This window comes from Girardinichthys multiradiatus, chromosome 1 (genome assembly GCF_021462225.1).
Source record: "Girardinichthys multiradiatus isolate DD_20200921_A chromosome 1, DD_fGirMul_XY1, whole genome shotgun sequence".
Classification (NCBI taxonomy): domain Eukaryota; kingdom Metazoa; phylum Chordata; class Actinopteri; order Cyprinodontiformes; family Goodeidae; genus Girardinichthys; species Girardinichthys multiradiatus.
The window spans coordinates 32,798,684-32,819,524 of NC_061794.1; the positions used below are offsets into that span (position 1 = coordinate 32,798,684).

General features: G+C 38.8%; 2 protein-coding genes across 2 annotated transcripts; both read right to left on the reverse strand.

Annotated features, from left to right (window-relative positions):
- Positions 1 to 896: 896 nt before the first annotated feature.
- LOC124876150 (caspase recruitment domain-containing protein 19-like) lies at positions 897 to 11,590 on the reverse strand. Its single transcript, XM_047378687.1, has 6 exons — positions 11,401 to 11,590; positions 9,689 to 9,834; positions 6,466 to 6,622; positions 5,931 to 5,987; positions 4,069 to 4,134; positions 897 to 3,987 (listed from the first exon to the last, which is right to left on the reverse strand). Exons 1-6 carry the CDS (start codon positions 11,420 to 11,422, stop codon positions 3,875 to 3,877), a joined length of 561 nt encoding a protein of 186 aa, XP_047234643.1. The 5' UTR covers positions 11,423 to 11,590; the 3' UTR covers positions 897 to 3,874.
- A 135-nt stretch (positions 11,591 to 11,725) lies between these two features.
- On the reverse strand, positions 11,726 to 16,866 carry LOC124876143. Its single transcript, XM_047378674.1, has 5 exons — positions 16,498 to 16,866; positions 14,123 to 14,317; positions 13,426 to 13,573; positions 12,505 to 12,672; positions 11,726 to 12,414 (listed from the first exon to the last, which is right to left on the reverse strand). The coding sequence occupies exons 1-5, from the start codon at positions 16,565 to 16,567 to the stop codon at positions 12,102 to 12,104; spliced, it is 894 nt and encodes a 297-aa protein (XP_047234630.1). The 5' UTR covers positions 16,568 to 16,866; the 3' UTR covers positions 11,726 to 12,101.
- Positions 16,867 to 20,841: the final 3,975 nt, after the last annotated feature.

The following is a 20,841-nucleotide window of genomic DNA, read 5'->3' on the forward strand; positions in this document are numbered from 1 at the left end:
TTATCTAAATAATAGTGATAAACATTATTAAAAATGTTTTTATACGTTTTTTGGCATGAATTTCATGTTATTTTTTGGGCTTTTGAGCCTTTTATTTTCAAGGGTGAAATGGTTTTTTAAAAGCCTGCTAATGTTTGAAAGTGTTGTGAATTGTCTTAAATGAACACAGTGTAATTTATATAAACAAATACAGACATAAATAAATATTTGCTTAAATGTCCCACTATTAGATGTTTTGTATCAAAAATTTTAACTTTTTGCATAGTTGTGGATGATTATTCAACCATTCCTCTTATCAGAATATGTCAGAACATTCATGGTGCCCGTTTAAATTGGCTCGTTTCTTTATATGGGTCTTGATAGATTTTGCCAGGTCGCTCTTGAAAAAAACATTTTATATTTCAGTGAGTTATTTCATTTTGTTTATTAAATGTTAATTAAACTATGTGTTCACCATGATATGTTGATTTGAAAGGAAGGTGAACATGTATAGGTAGTCCATTATCTTCAATGTTCCATTCATTTTAAGCAACACATCAGTACTGCTTGCAGTGAAATAGACCATCATCATGATTCTGCCACCACCATGCTTGACAGATGGCACAGCGTTCTGAGCTTTGAAAGCCACAACTTGAGTCGTCTGCAAGTTTCAATTGGACTTAAAAAACCTGGGTACGTTTTTACTTTGGAGAGTGACACTGTTGTTCCAGCATCCTTTCGTTCTTGACAGGCTTGAGTCTTGGTGGCTCCTGAGTTATTCTTGAACAACCTAACCAATTTTCTTTCATCTGAGTTTGACATGGCCAGATGGTTGTAACTTGGACACTGTTGGGGGTTTCCATTAGAAAATGATCCCAAACACAAATTAAAACCATTGAAAGGTGTCAGAAAGCCCGATCAGTTGAGTAGTTTAATTAAATAAAAGAAAAATAACTTATAGCACAGCTTGAGGAGATCAGAAAATGGAGCATAGACAAGCAGAGCAACTCAGCACAAACAGGCATGGAAACAGGGATAGTAACAGAACCATCCAGTGGAGGACAATGTGAGCCAAAGAGCTAATATACTGAGGGACAAGTGGAGAATGACAAAGCAAGCCGGTGAGTAATCAGAGGATACTGAGAAGCAGCTGAGACAGAGGAAGGCAAGGAAGCTGAGAGAAGGAGACCAATTAACCTGATAGGAACTGAACTAACACACAAAGAAACTATAAAACCAAGAAGAAAAGTCTGACAGATCTTACAGAAACAATTCCAAATGTACAAAAGACATAAGAATAAACTAAGAAACTAAACACAAATGCATGAACTAACAAAGAGACTCCTACTAACATACACTAATGAACACAGAGAAATGAACTGAATATGAACATGACAACAAGATGATCATCAAAATACATGCAAAAGAAAATCACAACCCAAGCACATCTAGATCATGAAGAAAAGTATACATTAAGGTCCCCTAAGGACTTCCACAGAGCCCCAACATCAATCCTACTGAAAGCTTGGGGACGATGCTTAAAAGCCTGTATGTACGGTGAACGGTGAACACCAATGAACACCTCAAAACTGAATTTGAAATGGACAAAGGAGCTAAAATTAAACCTCTAGAATTGCCTAAGCAAAGACCAAATTTTGTAAAAAAAAAAAGAAAATAATAATAAATGTATGGACTACACTTAAAAGACAGGTCCATGCCAGGAAGTTAAGCAGATGTATTAGAGCTCTACCAATTCTGATAAGAATAGCAGTCCGATTTCCAGCCAGAACTAATCATGTATATGGTTGACCCTGTATATATACTTTTCACCCTGTTTAGAAAAGAGAACAATAACAATAATTTCTAATTTGGATGCCAAGTTTGTGACTCTTCTTGCCTAAGGTTTAACACAGTTGTTCTGTGAGGGTCAAAGATCAGTATGCTGGTAATCAATGAGGCGTTTTAGATTTTGTGAACCAGAAAAACAATAATGTTATTGAAGAAAGCAGGAAATATCATACGATTAGGCGCCTGAGCCCTTCTCCATGCCCCTGATGTAGCCATATTTATTCAAGAGTTATTACAAGAAAGAGTTTCAAGCCATTTTTAAATGCATGCATCCTGCACTCATGTCTCACCTGTGCATTTAAGTAAATGTATTTAATGCTGCCTTAGCTTGAGTTAACTTTACTCATCCAGTTTCTCATTATTAATTTATGTCTCTGTTGCTTCTCATTGTCATCGATAAGGCAGACTAGAACATTGTGTCACGATTTGATGTGGAGAATGAAAAAGCAGCGCCCTCTGGTGCAAAGAGAAGCAGTAGCTTCATAAACCATGTTACACTACTTAAGTACAAGCAGTATGCAGTATGCATAATACCACAATGCATTTATTACTACACCACTTTGGGGGTAGTTGCAGACAAATGTACATAAATGTATCTGTCATCACAGACCAACATTTATCTGTAAGTTTTTTGTTACTGCTAAAGAATAAAATGAAGTCCCAAAACTGCTTATTTTTATACTTTATTTCCTCATTTTTAAGCATACCCCAGTAAATGTTTGCATATTAGAAAATCATTAGAAGGCACTACTATTAACAGAAAGGTATTGTGCATTTAAGAAAATGTGTAGGACACGTTAACAGACATGTGCTATGGAAAGTTATGCTACTCAAGTAAAGAATTAAAGCAGGGTTGTTAAACACCAGCCTGTTGAGGGTGATGGTTGTCCTGCACCGTTTAGATGACCTTTCAGGCATGCTGAGGAGATAACATCTAAAAGTTGCAGGGCCTATACTCCGAGCACTGGAGTTTGGCACTACTGAATCAGAGGGACAGAAAACTGTTTTTAGGAGTTACATCAGCATGTTGATATAATCATGGTATGTTTAGCCTAAAACAATTAACAGCTCTCCAGACATAGGAAATTCAACAGTCTTTTGTAAGATCTAGAGATGCACCAATCGTAGTTTTCCTGGTCAATACCATTTTCTGATTTTTTTTTAGCTCTGCCCTGCCAATTCTGATCTGATTGTGATTCTTGGAAAATAACATATAGAGCGGAACAAACAAAATCTGCTGCAGGTTCCTTGATATAGGCAGTAGTTCTGAATCCAACAGAAAAGGGATTGCAAGCTTAAGGAAAAAAGCTCATGTCCCTAACCTTTCTCAGTTTTTAATAAAATAAAAAAGTGTATCAAGGTACATACTGCTGGTTGATGAATTCATGAAAGGAAATTTTGGGAATTCTTGGTTTTGAAGATTTTAATGATTTGTAAAAAACAATCTCTTTTTTTAGGTATTTATTCTGCTGATCACCAGTTAGAGATGGTTAAACGGAAAATTAGTCGATTTCGTACTCTGGCCAGATGATTGGTACATCTCTAATGATTGCATTGATTTCTCTGTGAAAAAGCTTCCTACATTAAAATCAATGGCAGCAACATAACAGTAAATCTCTACTGGACACAGGCAACTGGCAGAACACACATGTATTATAAGACAAGAGCCAGAAAGAGAGAGAGAGATAAAAAAAAACATTCACTGATCAAAGGTTGGTCTTTTTTTCTGACAAACTTACAGCATTACATTTAGGGTAATAACAGCAATATGTTAGCTACAGCGGGTGTTATCAGTTTTATTCAACATGTTTTCAATATCAAAAACTGCATAGCCATCTAATTAATGAAAGCAACTTCCATTTTAGTGATAACTGTGCTTTTCAGTCAAAATGTGGTTTAAATGTGACTTAAAAATTTGTGTTGGTTGCATTTTTCTACCAACAAACCCAAGCAGAAACGATACAAAAGTGCTCCACAGAGGTAGACGTAAAACTGGTTTGGCACAGCAAACTTGCACAGCTTGTTCTTCTGAAGCATTTCAGCCTTGTTATTTCTGCTTTCTGACCTCCACATAGGAAATAAAAATGTCCTTAGCATCTTTACTGAGTTTTACTGCAGAGCAGTGAAGGAACGCTTCTATGCATCTGAGTCTCTGACTCTCTGTAGAAAGAGGGGTAAAAAAGGGTTACAGATATTTGCCAAGAGAGAGTGGAGATAAAGTTTTCATTTTGCATGACTCACCTCTGTAATAATAGAGAATTGCAATGCCAACTGCAAAGCTAAAACAACTGAGGAAGAAAATTGGTCCTTCAAAGGGAAAGAAAATTGATAAATTACTCATCTTTGACAACAAACATTTTAATTTGAAGGAAAAGTGAAGAGTTGGGATTTTAAAGCTGCAGTGGGAAAAACACCATTGTTGTTATCAGAGCCATATTTTAACTGTTTAATGGTGGCTGAGACTCAAGGCAGGGCAGAAGAAGCCCACTTTAAACATGAACTTAGTTGACCCACAAAACCAAAGCCCTGGATTTAATGGGATGATGAACGGTGAAGCCGTACAGTACAGAGGGCCCCACATTCTGATGCTACAGGGGTTAAAAGGTTCAGCAGAGCTTATAGAGCTTAAGTGTAGCTCAGTGAAAGAAAGACGTATCCACACAAACACAAACTGTAAGGTTATTACATTAATACACCCCACCAGGCATGCAGTCAAGCTTTTTTTCCCACAGCAGGAGTCCAAAGACAGAATTAAAGTCTTTTTTTTGGCTAATTAACAGTAATGTCTTTTAATAAGGTCTACCGGGGATGTGTGTTGTGTCTGCCTATTGTTGTAGCTCCCGTACTTCTTGGACAAGTTATTGTCACTAAATAACCTGTTAAAACCCAGTATTTGTGTATGTATTATTAATCATCAGGATACAGAGCTTTTCAAAATTATTTACACCCCAGAACTTTTATCACCTCTTCTAAAGTTACAATGACAAACGTTGCTGTTTTAGTGAGATTTTGTGTGATAGATCAACACAAAGTAGTGCAAACTTATAAAGTGGAAGAAATTAGCAAAATAGTTCAGCTCAGTCAAATTGGATAGAACCTGGATGGTACCTGTAACCAGTCCATTCTATCACATTTTTCTTTGAGATGAACCATTTCAATGTAGCTATGTTTTGTCCTATTGGAAGGTGAATCTTTGCTCACATTTCCAGTTTATTTGCAGCCTCTAACAGGTTTTCTTCCAGGGTCGCCCTATATTTAGTATCATCCATCTTCCCATGACATCTGAACAGCTTTCAAGTCCCTCCTGAAGAAAAGCATCCCCACAGGACCATGCTGCCTACACCATGTTTTACTGTGAAGATGGTGTGTTCAGGGTATTGGGCAGCATTAGGTTTTCTAAACCATATCATTTTGCATTCTAACCATAAATTTTGGTTTCATCTGACCAGATCACCTTCTTTCAAATGTTTCCTGTGTTCACCTTGCAGTATGTCTTGTGACAAACTGCATTCTTTGAATAATGGTTTTCTTCCTGCCACTCTTTGATAAAGGTCAGATTTGTGAAGAGGATGAGTAATAGTAGGAATGTCAATTAAATTGAAGTGGATGACCTTGGTATACTGGCAGGTGATTGAACAGTTTTCTGTGAGATGTTGAAAGCTTGGGGCATTTTTTAACACCTAACCTAAAATAACTTGAACCTCTCTGATGTGTTCCTGGGTCTTTGTGGTGCTCTTTGTTCAATGATATTCTCCAACAAACCTCTGGATTATCACAAAGCAGCTGTGTTCATACTGACATCAATTTATACACAGGCAAAAAGGCAGAGCAAAGACGGCTGAATATAAATGCATGCTTTGCTGTTGGTTGTGTTAAGAGCATTTTTAAAAACTATGTACCATTTCCCATACTCTGCACAACTACGTAGTACTTTGTGTTGGTCTATCGCCTAAATACAGTGTAATACATGGAAGTTTGTAGTTGTAATGTTGTAATGTGATGAAAAGTGAAAAGGTTTAAGGACTGTGAATACTTTTGCATAGTTTTGTATAAAACATCGATTGTATTACTGTAATTAGAATGTTGCTTGTAACAGTATTTACCTCTGTCGTTAAGCTCAAATCGGTCTGGGATGATAGTACTTCTTGAATCAGGCATCTCTGAAACAGAGAGTCATAGAGGTCAAACAGCACCAGTTATACTTTAGATAGAAACTTAAGCCGAAGAGAAGATAGCACCCTAACTTTGGTGTGTGTCTTAAACAGGACCAACCTACAGAAATATAGATAAGGAAATTAAAACAACATTGAACCACTTCTCTCTTATACTCCTGGAACAAACAGGAAACTCATTATCCATTTGGATCACAAAAACGAAGCTTAAAAAGAAGATTCATACAAACAAGTTTGTAACTGTAACAGAATTATAATCAACAGTCAGTTTGAAAACCCACCAGATGAGACATCTGAACAGATCACTATGACACACAGGATATTTGGCTTTTTCAGGAAACTGATGTCACTTCCACAATCTGCTCCACCATTTCTGCTCCTGTTGGCATCTCAATAAAAATCTAGTGTCTGAATTGATAAAAACCACAACTCTGAGAAGGAATCTCACTCAGGCTCAGAGCTTTACCTCTTTGTCTGATTCTAGTAGGCAAGCTGAAGTAAACATCCTCAGCGTGGATGTGAAGTGCTCTGTAGAACTCATAGCATGCATCGTCACCTTTCCCATGCAGGTACTTCAGCAGTTCACTTAGCCGCAATTTAGTGGGGACTCTCAGGCTTCTAAACTGCAGAGAGGCAGACGTGCAGTCAGAGGAAATGTCTTTTTTTTTTTGCATTGATGTCAGTAATCTATCAGATCAATAATCTGAATAAAATCTTATTTAGCGCGTTAAACTAACAAGAAGGTGGACAAGAGCAGAGTCTGAGTTGTTATTTTTAGAATCATGTTATGTGTTTCTTTTTAAGCAAAAGAAAAGTACTTCTGTTTTCTACTTTTATGTCTATATTGGATTGGATATACTGGACATGTTATTTCTGAGCACCTCATACGGTCTCCAATGGCCCTTGATACGGTCTAAACAGAGCACACAGGTTTACTACAAACTGTGAAAGTTTGACTTGATGCTGCATATTATATTCATGTGTGCTGTCCTTTTGTGAATGTAAACATTGCTGCATTTTGATTTATAAAACTGTTCTACATCTTATTTTTATCTATAAAATATCCAACAAGAAATTATAAAAAGATACTTAATTTTTCTTTTTACAATTATTTTTTGAGCTCATCTTACTATGCGAAATAAACTATATTGTCAAAACTATTCACTTGTCTGCTTTTACACATCCTGTCCTGAATCCACTAGGTTTAACACAAGGTCCACAAGGTTTAGGAGTGAGTTTATAGGAATTTCTGACCATTGTTCCAGAAGAATAGATGTGAGGTCAAACACTGATGTTGGAGGAGAAGGAGTGATTCAAAGTCTCTGCTCTAATACATACCTAAGGTGTTCTATCAGGCTGAGATAAGGACTCTGTGCAGGCCAGTCAAGTTATTTCACAACAAATTTACTTTGACATGTTTCTGCTCTGACATGCTCTGTGCACTTGTGGGCAGTCATATTGGAAAAGGAAGAGACCATCTCCAAACTGCTCCAACACAGTAAGGAGCAGGAAATTGTAGAATATATAGAGTTCCTTTCACTGGAGCTAAGGTGATGAGCCCCACTCCTAAAAAACAGGTCCACATCATGCTTCCCTCTGCAACAAATTGTGTACTTAACACAATGCAGTCATGAAAGTGCTGTTCCTCTGGCAAATGCCAAACCCAGACTGTCCACACAATCGCCAGGAAGAGAGGCATTAACTGTCACTACGGAGAAACACGTATCCACAGTTCCGGAGTCCAATGGTGCTGTGTTTTACACCACTGCATCCGACGCACTGGGCTTTGATGCAGCTGTTTGGCCATGGAAACCCATTCCACAAAACTCTCTAGAGACTGTTTTTGAGCTAATCTGAAGGCCACATGAAGTTTGGAGGTCCTGAGAGCGACCCATTCTTTCACAAATATTTGTAGAAGCAGTCTCCATGCCGAGGTGCTGGTTTTCATATACCTGTGGCCGTGGAAGTGATGGAAACACCTGATGAGTGAAAAACCGGCGCCAGTATAGGCCAATGTATTTTAATTATACAATCCGCTATGTAGAATTATGTCAGCTACACAGTCTCATATGATTTTAGTTTATGTTTAAACATGGAATTATCTTTTTAATTTATTGTATAAGGTTCTTAACTTGTGAGCATTTCACTTACTGTTTTTGTCTGCTCTCTATTTTGCTCTCTATCTAGTACCAGAGATTTAAAATACTCAAAGTGTTTTTATCTTCTGGTTAAGATAAGCTTAAAATATTGCTTTAAAGGTTTGTATGTATTAATTTGTCCATAAAAGAAGTCAGATGCTAGATCTGCAGGAAAGCTTTCAGCAAGATTGTTTATGTGTCACAGAGGGCACTGCTTAACTGTTTTCAAAAATGTTCTGTCCATGGTCAAATAAACATACATTTATTTATGTATTTAGTTGTATTAGTTTGTTAGTTTTTAAATAGGAATGAACTAAACAGAAAATAATGCTAAGGATTGAGATTTCCAAAACATTTCTGCCACTAACAGCTATAAAAAGTCTGAGCAATGTTAGAGCTTCTAAAAAGCTAAAATTTAATAAAAATGATCATTTATTGAAATATTTTTAATATAGCAGAAACTCCCAGAAAATCTTAGAACATTTAGTCCAGCTGCTAATTTAATACAGTTATTCGGTGACAAGTAAAACACATTGGTACATTACAAAAACAATTCTTTGGCTGCAATGCCCCTTTCTCCTGTAAAAATATTGCAACTGAAAAGTCTTTCAATGTATGCTTCGACTTTTTAGCTGATCAAAGCGGCTGGAACTGGAAGAGGCCGAATATTTAACTTGAACACACACAGTCAGAAGGATGGTGAGGGAGTTAAAACTGTCATGCCTGTGTTTGGGGTTGTGAGTTTGTTGTTCTGATACTTTCCCTGCCATGTTCTTCTCTTGTTTATTTCAATTCATTTTGACTTATTAGATTAATTCTGGTGTTTAGGTTTTTGTTACTTCCCTGGATTCTAATGCCATATTTTTGTATATCCTTATAGATCTTATTCCCCCCTGTTTATGTTCTTTCGGCAGTTTCAGTGTTTACTTTTTTCTGTACTCTTTGTTTTCTGTTTCTTCCCTGCACAATCATGTTAATAATCCCTCTTCCTCAGTTACTTTCAGTCTCTCTCCCACCAGCTGATCCTAATTTCCTTTAGATTAACTTCCTGAATTCATTGGTCCATTCTCCACATTCCCTCGGTACTTATACTTACCTATTGTCATTCTCCACCAGTTCCTCCTGGAAAACTACCCTGGTCACTACCCTGTATGATGCCTGAATACATATTCTGTGTTTCCGTGCTCTTGTTATCTTCCTGACCATGTTTTACACCTGCCTGTGTTCCTGTATGTGTAAGTTTGATTGTTATTAAACCTTTCATTTACTGGCCATGTTGCTCCCTCGCTCTTATCTGCACTTTGCCCCAACCACAACCTCAATATTGACATAGCTCAATATGTCACATAAAGTCTGGTGGTCTCTGAAAATTTGTCATATGTAAGATTTGAATCATTTGTTGCTCGCTTCAACATGTAAGCACCACTGGTGTTTTTACAAATTTATTAGGTTAAAACCAGGTGAATAATGCAACACACCAACTGTTGTATTTTGTAATTAAATAAAACGACTTTTGCATGTTTACTGGTGCCCAACAATTTACATAGTGACCTTGCAGGCTTCCTTGTCACTGAGTGTCTGGGGGTAGATCCTGTTGAGCTGCAGCACCAGTCTGTCAACCAGTTCAGTGTCCATCCTCTGATGAGAGCACAGAAACTCAGCATCGCTGTGGAGCTGCTCATCATAGCCTTCTGTGTCTGGTCAACACAGATTGAGAAGACATCAGTAAATATAATTCAGTCAGCATGAAAACATACAACCCACCCTGGTTCTCAAACTGTAAGACATTTACCACCAATGGTGATCTCTGTGGACTCAGGACACATTTTGGTATAAAAAATTTACAATTTATTGTTTATTTACTATGATTGTTTTAAATGACAACTCTAAACAAAGTGAATAACAGGTTCTGCATTCAGTCAGCAGGGATAAGCCATGCTTCAAGCTTAAGATTTTACATTTTAATTGATTAAAATAGATTTGAACTATTTTTTAACCTCAAACATTTACTCTAAAATTCTAGGATTTTTATTGATGTCCTCCAGACACGTTAAAAAGCCAGACCGCATATAAAAATATGAGAAATCAACACATATAAATATGTAAATAAGAACTTTGGCACCTGCTTTCTTAAAATTGTTTAAATATAAATAACTAGCTTCAAGGCTTGATGTTTTTTAAAACCATACTCACATACAGAGATGAAATACACATTTTGGCTAGCTTAAAGCTTCCAAGTTCAAACATGTATATGCAGCTGACTTTCTTGTAATCTTGTGAATTGTATCTTTAGGCACCTGGTTGTTTAACTCTGTTACGTTTTTGTTGAAATCAGGAAAATTTACTGGGGCACAGAAATATATCCCAGGGCTTGTGTAACAGTAAAATGAGTCTGGCTATGCCTATGTGCATTTCAAACCTATAAAACAACCCCCTTGCTGAATTCTGACAGAAGAAAGCTAATAAAAAGCTAAGCCTGACTATGTGCTTCAACAGGTCTACAAAGCCCAGTTCCAGTCTGTGGAATCCTTTGAACAGATGATTGTAAGTAAACACACCTGGCAGAAGAAGTGAAAAACTAAAAATCATGCAAAATTTCCATTCCCAGATCTGACCTGGTTACTTGTTTAAGTAAGCTTGTACAAAGCTTGTACAAATACATCTTATTGTCTGTCACAGAAGTGGTCCACAGAATGAAATGCTTGAGGACCACTGTCCTAAACTGAACAGACAAAATTCCAGCCTAGTGATGGCATGCAGCTAATTGAATGGTGCGGATTTCATGTCATGATTTAAATAGTTAATCTGCACCTGGCGTAAGCCCTGCTCTGGAAATAAATTACTAAGAGGTTTATTACCACATTTAGTAAAGTGAATCTATCATCTATCTATCTATCTATCTATCTATCTATCTATCTATCTATCTATCTATCTATCTATCTATCTATCTATCTATCTATCTATCTATCTATCTATCTATCTATCTATCTATCTATCTATCTATCTATCTATCTATCTATCTATCTATCTATCTATCTATCTATCTATCTAAGCAGATCTATCTTTGAATTAGAAACATATCCAATCTTACTTAATAGGAATCTATAAAAAGCATCTCAGACCTATTTTAAGAAGTGTATGAAGAGATATTGCTGCTAACACATTCTCCTCCTAAAAACACAGCTCACCTGGTGATCAGTCCAATCATCCTTTTGTGGATGTATTCGCCTAATAAAGAGTATCCACAAGTCCAATCATCTTACCTTTTAGGGTCAGTTGTGCCATACCAAACAAACGGCATGTGGGATTCACTTTAAAGTCCCCGGAGCGACGGTCTCTGCTGGCCTGTACCACACCGCGACCTGACTGACCTCCACGGCAGGATAACGGTGGATTACACCCGGACAAGCAGCAGTGTGGCCGCAGCTTTTAGCTGCAAACACTGATTCACTCAGGCACCGGGGGATTTATACCAGTATACCATCAAAGCCCCACATACTTAAGTGAACTACTCATTTTTAATAGAATTGAATTTATTTAAAGCGTTATTTACATGTTGGCTGCAGCCATTAAGAAACACACCACATCAAAAGCTGGTTCCAGTTTATTGAGACTTTTTCCAGTAATCACCTTAACCTTTAGTGTAAGAGAGTTTTTTTTTTTTTATCAAGCATAAATCTTTTTTTTTCTTCATTCAATGTCAGGAGTTTACGTCCATAGCATGGCAGGTGTACTAAAGATGCATTGGCTCCTAGTTTCCGCCAGGGTGCAGTGTAGTTTCACAATTTGATTAACGGCGCAAGTTATATGCCTTTAAGATCAGTGTCTATAAATAGATATAGCACCACAGGCATTCAGCTGTTTTTCTTTCACAAAACATGGTTAAGTCATTTCACTCAAAATCTGAGCTGAAGGTGTTACACATCAAATAAGATTTCATATTTACTCTGTCAGCAATGTATCCTCACACTGATAGGATCCTGATGGAAACCTCCTTGGGGTTCATATTACTGTTTGTGTTTATATTCCTTGTGATTGCTGGCTTGACTTCAGATATATTGCAGTGTTGTCCCCCATACTGCCACACCAGTCCCGACCCAGCCGCTGAGGAGTGGACCAATCCGGAGTTGGCAGCTTGACAGGACGAGAGAGCAGGTCCTGTGTAATCAGGTGGATAAGTGGGCAGGTTTTGGGGTAAGAGAGGCTGATCATAGTCCTGTCCAGGAAGAGCAGTAAGTGGAGGCAGAGGAGGGCAGTAGGTGTACTGCTGCTGACATCTGTGAAGGTTGAGATACTCATGTTTTTTTTATGCTGCCAAGCAAATCAGAATACATTTTAATTTATTTAAATTAAAACTGTACCTATACCTGCAAGGCTGAATGTTGTCACACAGGGCTGGGTTTGCAGTTTCCCACCAAGGCAGCACCATCTTCTCTGCGTTGTTATTGTTGTTGTTCCGACCTTTATGACTGTAACCTGACGTGCTGTCCTCCTGGCGCTGGTTCTGACCCTCCAAGCGAGGACCATTAGGCTCCCTGGCAATGAAAATGAATTGAAACTGTTGAGAGAAACTGCTCTTGTGGGCCACCCCAACTTATTATAAGTGTTCTCAAAAAGGTCCTCAAAAATACTCTATTATATCTACTGGAGAAACTGTGGACCAATTCAAAGATCGTGCAAAGCAGAAGTTTAATTGAGCCAAAAACATACAGAACAATGCAGTGATACTACCCCCAGGTTGGCTAAATTGGGTATGGGAGAAAAATATATTTATTTCCTAGAAAGTCAGCCGTGTTTATGTATACCATTATCAGCTGCTGCTATTACATTTTTTTTATTATTTAACTTTTTTTGGCACTATGCTCTTTTTTGAAAGTTACCAGACAGGAAATGGGCAGATAGAGAAAAGAGGAATATGTATGCAACAAAGGTCTCAAGGTCAGGAATCAAACCCAGGATAGCTGTGTTAAGGACTATAGCTTCGAGATATGGGGCGCATGCTCTACTGCTACGCCACGCATCCTAAGGAGGATGCGTGGCGTAGGAAGGAGCTGAATATAAATGCATGCAACTTTTCAGATTTTTTTTTTTTTTGCAGAAAAAAAAATATTATTTTCCTTCCTCATAACAGTTAAGTGTTCATTGTTTTGCTCTATCATCTAAAATCACAACTAATAACAACGACTTTGTGGTTGTAATGTGACAAACTTATACAAAGTGCATTTTGTTGACCACTCACACACATTTATTATAGCGAGATTTAATGAAATGTCCATAAATCCCCTCACCTTCCTTCCTTTTTGTTTTTATCCTCTTCAGTGCACTCAAGCAAACAGCAGGTGATGAAGGCCACAGACATGAGCAGGATTATTCCCGAGCTTATGATGGATGCCAGGACGGCCACACGGAAACCATAGTTCTCATAGGGGGACAGAGCTGGAGCATGACAAAAGATTGAGTCGATTTATCTGTTTTTGTTTGTTTTGTGCACATGGAAATTTACTTTACCATCAGTACAAGAATGGTAATAATGTTACATGTTCCACCAGCCTGTCTTAGGTCTGAAGATACCGTCTGGTACAAATGCATACGCATCACTAGTCTGTGACAGCTGTGGTCCACAGAGACCCACAGGCTTAAAAGCATTTTCAGTCTGTGTTTGTGCTTATAAAGCGGTAAAATAAACTAAGAGCAGGTTTTAAATTTTATTTTCAGTGTGATGTTAAAAGTCTTCTTATCTCCTCTGATAATTCAGCATACAACATAATCAATGCTGACCTTAATCCAGAAACAACTGTCCTGCTTTTAAAGGAGTTGTAACACAAATTAGATTTAATTCAGTTTTTTTGTCTAGTAAATCTGGGTATTATCATGTAACTTCACATTTAATGTTGTAGGTTTTATCTTCAGGTAATTAATAGTCGTTTTTCTTCGGCAGCAGCTGCCACGTTATGTCTTGGTTTTAACTTCTCTGTTTCCACTTACGCTGACAGAAGGTCTCCCCCACCCATTGGGTGCTGTTGGTGCCCATGATACACTTCAGATCTTTGCCCACCAGCTTGTGTTTAGCTGGGCACTTCAGGGAAATGACTGTGCCCACACTGGTCCCGTTACCCTGGATGATCCTTTGGCTGCCCACAGTCGGCAGGGGCCTCGGTGTGCACTGAGCATGTGCACGACCTGAAGCAGAAAGTTGAAGTCAGCTGGTAAGGAACTAAACTCTGTACAAGAAATACAGCTTCTGGGATGGGCATGTTGCACGCTGCTAATGTTAAATCACTCAAATGTTAGATAGCTGTGAAATGCTAAGATGAATGATGATTCATCATCTGTACAACATCCTTTCAGGGTGAAACATGGTCAAAAACTAACAAGGAAGCACTGTAGAGGAAAACGGGGTGGCAATTCCACAGCTATCAGCACTGAAACTCTGTAGGGCTGCACAGCAGTAACAAAACACAGCCCCCCTTACAGAACCCTCTTGCACGCTACATCGACAGCAACTGTATCAAAGCAGGAAGTGTAAATCAGGGCCCCTAAGGTTGGTGGAAACTCTCAGGCCATCTGGAACCTAAACAACTGGCTGTCCTACAGAACAGCACGGTACTCAGCAGACTGCTCTGGCATATGCTATGATGATCCACCTACTGCATGACTTCATCATGAAACAAGCTAGTGAACGGTAAACAGAGTGACATCACAGCAGGATCTATGACGGTAGAAGCCAGTCATCTTGTTTACTGTGAGAAACTATAAACTGGTTTTCATGGAGACGATGGAGGAATGGGACAGAATTAGTTCTGACTGACTTCATTTGTAATGTCAAAATTGTTAACAAGAGAATACTTTTGTTCATTCTTATCTCTCAGATTGGATGGATAGATGTACATTCTAACACATAAAATACTTTGATCTAAACTATTTTATTGTAGCTCTGGCTGTTTAGGATGGTTGTCCTACTTGAAGGTCAACCTCCACCCCAGTGTCAAGTCCCTTGTAGCCTCTGCCAGGTTTTCTTCCAGAACTATCCCGTATTTAGCTTCTTCCATCTTCCTGTCAACTCTGACCAGCTTCCCTATCCCTGCTGAAGAAACATATACCCCACAGCAAAATGCTGCCACCACCATGTTTCACCATGGAAGTGGTGTTTTTAAGGTGATGTGGGGTGTTAGTTTCCTCCACAGATTGTGTTGAACACATAGGTCAGAAATTTTTACTTTGCTCTAATCTCATCTTCTTCCACATCTTTGCTGTGCCCCTCATATGGCTTGTAGCAAACTGCAAACATCACTCTTCCATAAGGTCAGATTTGTTAGGTACACAATGAATATTTGTCTTGTCTGAACTGTAGAGATCTGCAGCTCGTCCAAAATTATTGCTTTAAGATTCTCCACCACTTGTTTTCATGATGCTGTTTTTTAACTAATGTTCTCTAACAAACCTCTGAGGCCTTCACAGAACAGCTGGACATATACTCCTATAACATTACACATTCAGACACCTATTTAATAACTAGATGATTTCTGGAGGTAACAGGGTGCCCTGGATGTCCTTTAGGCATATCAGAGCAAAGGGGCCAAATATAACTGCAAGCATTTTTTTTTAAACATCTTTATTTATAAAACTATGCAAAACCAAAAACATGTAATCTTCTCTTCGCACCTCACAGCTATGCTCTACTTTGTTTCGATATTGGTCCATGACATAAAATCCCAATTAAGCACAGAAATTTGTGGTTTTAGTTTGAAAAAGGTGTAGGAGGTATGAAGACAGAAAGTCCCAGGATCTGTTGGAACTGATCACAAGAGAAACCAAATTTATTGTCAGAAAACAACTGAAAAGAAAGGACGGTTGGAAACAAACCGAGAACATGCACATATTTTCTACCACAGATCTGAACGTAAAATGGGAGAACTGGATAAAACAGGCCTACTCCCATGTTGACTTTCAGTATTACCTCATCACATGCATTTATGCAACACAAAGACATTCTTCAGATAAAATTATAAAGTCTATGGGTTGTATGTAGAATGTGACTGAAATTTTGTAAAGGATGGCTGACTGTGCATCATTTTCATACTCCTTTTACACTTCCTCTTTCTTTCTTTCTTTCTTTCTTTCTTTTTTCCTGTCTTTCTTTCTTGAAATTCTAATACAGGTAGATTAAGTGCTTTAGAGGTTACTGGACAGCACATGCAATTTCTAAAATTGGCATTTTAGAGTGAAACGTGCGAGCAAGAAGCCTAGGGAAAAAGAAACTAACACCTAAGTGTCAAAACCACTCATATAGTCTGCTATAAATCCAAAACGTTGGAGTCTAAAAACAGTCATCTTTTTGTTCACTATTCAGTCTGTTTTACCTGGGTCACTCCGGCTATGGCTGTCTTCTTTATTCTCTAATCTCACATCTGCTACTGAGGCCGTGGACATGGTGGTGGCAGGCAGATGCGCCCACACTCGCCTCTCCTTTTTTGATGTGCGTCAAAGCAGCGCTCCAGAACCCTGCTGTGCCCGGTGCAAGATTTAAAAAAAACAAACAAAAACAAAAAAACTCGCTGCTTGTGAGATATTTAAGCTTCCGTATCGTCAGTTTCTCCAAGTGATAAATCTCGTCCGCCAGAGAGTCCTCCCTGCGAACCGCTCCGTCTCGCTGCAAGTTCAGTCTGGGCGGCGCGCTGCTGGGGAGCTGCTGTCGCGCAAACGGATGAACAGTCGACACCTTGTCAACCAAAGCAGAACTGACTCTGTGGATTAGATCAGGTTAGGTCAGGCTGCACAATGCAAGGGTGAGCAAAACATCAGCCAGGATGTGAGCCACATTATCACAACGAATATCTTGTCTGCACGTCTGCATTTATAAATAACACGAGTTTCACGTGAATTAGGTCCACAATAGAAGTGGTTTAGACATTGTGCAAAATAGTGCAGATTAGGATTTACAATGAAACGTGTTGCGTGCATTTGTATTCAGCACCCTTCATTCCGATACCCCCAAATAAAATCCGGTGCAACCTTTAGTACTGCCTTGAGATGCCACCTAATTAATAAGAATGTGACAAAATGTGAACACGCATGCTTTAGACACTGTAGATGTCCTGTGCATCATGAATTTGAACATTTTTAACCAGTTTAGCCTCTGAAGACTTTCTCTTTCTAAGCAGAAGGAGCATGGTGCTTGCTGAAAGAAAGAAGTAAGCTGATGATCTCCTTTTGTTTCTCCAGTAATAACAATGCTAAATGACTTTGAACATCATTTACCTCATTATTGGAGTATACTTGTCACTTCCTCTTGTCTTTCTCACATTGTCATACTTCTGAAACTGTGTTTTTTGCTATACAGATTTTGGCATTTTAGAACTATTCCTGTGTGCACTTCGCCTGCTGCAATGGGATAAGTGTTAACATGTAATAGGGACAGTAAACCAGATAAAACAAGACTTTAAATAATTCAGGCAAAAAACAGGAGTCATTTATAAAATCTAAAAACGTTATCACAGTAAAACCACATTTCTTTGGGTTCCTTGTTTTGTCTTGCATTTAAAAGCAGAAGTTTTCTTTTGTGTAATGTACAGGTGAACTGCAGACATCTGCAGATGTTTTGCACTGACAGAGGACACACAAAAAGAGAAAACCAGTAAAACAATGCATTTTCTTTGATAAGAAATTTTATGCTCACAAACAACACCTGAGGTTGCCTTGGTCTACCTGTCAACTCCCTGATTAAGTGATCTGTCGTAACTGTTCCACATACTCTATTGTGTCCTCTTGTCTTGGATTTGGGTTGTTGCTTCACTTAAATCCATGATTCCAATTGTTTATTTATCCAGGGGTAAAAGCTGCACCCAACACCAAGACTGTTTTTGAAGTGTGTGTAGAAATTTCTTTACTTCCATGAAGATCTTCCACCTTTCCTACATAACATTAGCCTCATAGCATAATGCCTTAGTCACATTTGAATGTTTTCAGGAAAAAAGAGGGAACACATTATGCGGCAAGCAAATTATATTTTTTATTGTTATTGTACCAGTAAGGCAAAATATTACTAAAGCAATTATGCATTGAAGCTGAAGATAAATATTCTTTGTGGTAAAAATGCTCACTATAAGCTTTTTCTGTGCTGCCAATGAGCAGCCAAATCTACAGGGGTTGGACAATGAAACTGAAACACCTGGTTTTAGACCACACTAATTTATTAGTATGGTGTAGGGCCTCCTTTTGCGGCCAATACAGCGTCAATTCATCTTGGGAATGACATATACAAGTCCTGCACAGTGGTCAGAGTGATTTTAAGCCATTCTTCTTGCAGGATAGTGGCCAGGTCACTACGTGATACTGGTGGAGGAAAACGTTTCCTGACTCGCTCCTCCAAAACACCCCAAAGTGGCTCAATAATATTTAGATCTGGTGACTGTGCAGGCCATGGGAGATGTTCAACTTCACTTTCATGTTCATCAAACCAATCTTTCACCAGTCTTACTGTGTGTATTGGTGCATTGTCATCCTGATACACGGCACCGCCTTCAGGATACAATGTTTGAACCATTGGATGCACATGGTCCTCAAGAATGGTTCGATAGTCCTTGGCAGTGACGCGCCCATCTAGCACAAGTATTGGGCCAAGGGAATGCCATGATATGGCAGCCCAAACCATCACTGATCCACCCCCATGCTTCACTCTGGGCATGCAACAGTCTGGGTGGTACGCTTCTTTGGGGCTTCTCCACACCGTAACTCTCCCGGATGTGGGGAAAACAGTAAAGGTGGACTCATCAGAGAACAATACATGTTTCACATTGTCCACAGCCCAAGATTTGCGCTCCTTGCACCATTGAAACCGATGTTTGGCATTGGCATGAGTGACCAAAGGTTTGGCTATAGCAGCCCGGCCGTGTATATTGACCCTGTGGAGCTCCTGATGGACAGTTCTGGTGGAAACAGGAGAGTTGAGATACACATTTAATTCTGCCGTGATTTGGGCAGCCGTGGTTTTATGTTTTTTGGATACAATCCGGGTTAACACCCGAACATCCCTTTCAGACAGCTTCCTCTTGCGTCCACAGTTAATCCTGTTGGATGTGGTTCATCCTTCTTGGTGGTATGCTGACATTACCCTGGATACCGTGGCTCTTGATACATCACAAAGACTTGCTGTCTTGGTCACAGATGCGCCAGCAAGACGTGCACCAACAATTTGTCCTCTTTTGAACTCTGGTATGTCACCCATAATGTTGTGTGCATTTCAGTATTTTGAGCAAAACTGTGCTCTTACCCTGCTAATTGAACCTTCACACTCTGCTCTTACTGGTACAATGTGCAATCAATGAAGACTGGCTACCAGGCTGGTCCAATTTAGCCTTGAAACGTTCCACACTAACAGGTGTTTCAGTTTCATTGTCCAACCCCTGTATCTGACATATTACTGTTATATAGGTGTTTTGGTCCAGAACACAATCTTTTGCAACATTACCCTGTGAGGCTGGCAGACTATGCAGAGGCATTCCTCATCATCCATATATGAAAATGCATAACCAGCTTGGGGTTGCAACTCAAAAGGCCCTTTCTGTGTCTGAAAAGATAATTTTAAAATCCCTTTTACAAAAACAATGGAAAGGCCAATTAGGATATATTTAGGTTTCATTTATGTTTTTTGGCTCTAAAATATGATAATATGTGGACTTTAATGCTTTTTCCTTGCAAGAGATGAATTGCTGCTTCTGTGAGTGATTTCTGATTAAAGTGTGACTCATTAAACAAACTTTATTTTAGATAACAGAACTTTTTGAAATGCTGGAGTTTTCCAAGAAACCATTTAATCTGAAAGCCAGAGCCTCATTAAAGATGAGCTGTCTCTCTGTACCGCTGAATGGAACATGCCAACCCTATCAAAGTAAGACGAGATTACTTCGGAAACGATGCCAGTTTTTTTTTTTCTCTGTCGTACACACAGTGATGATCCCTCTACAGCCTCATTAATGGTTCTCTTTCTGTTGTCTGCGTCTGTAATCTCTGAACGGATCACTTTGTCAAGCTGGAATGTGGCCATGACGGATAAGACTGTGCCATTAATCTGTTTGTCACACAAGCTCACTGAAGGAGAAGTGAGGAATTAGAAAAGAAAGCAGATAGGTGAAGGTTGAGGAGAATGAAAAATGAAACTTCAGGAGGAAGCTGAGTTGATCAAGCATTTCTTCAAATAGAGAGCTGCCTCCGATGTGCTCAGCTTGTAAGGTGGACACAGCACAGTCTCACTGTGGCAGATGTAGGATAAGAAATTTACTTATTTAAAACAGGTTTTTTGTTTGGATTTAATAATTTAAGGTAATTAACTATACATACATTAGCTCATTCATATCCAATTGGTTAATGCTTCTCAGTACACACCGATAATTTATTTTAAAACCTGAGTGGACTCTTGTCCCACTCAAAGTTTTTAACTACCTTGGTGACCTCTGACTTTCCTTTTCCTTTGAGGACCCAAGGACCATATTGAGGAGGTCCTTTTATGTTTTCTTCCATAGGCCAATAATATCCTCATTCCAGGTCTGCAGTTCCCCTCACAAACTAAACACAGTCTTGGATGCTACCTGCTTTGCCTTTCTGAATTGTCGAACTCTTTGTTCCAAGTAGCCCCTCTAAACTGCTTCTGAGCCCAAATCTTTTCTTCTGTGACCACAGAAGCTGCAGTGCTTATGGTTCGTGGGTAC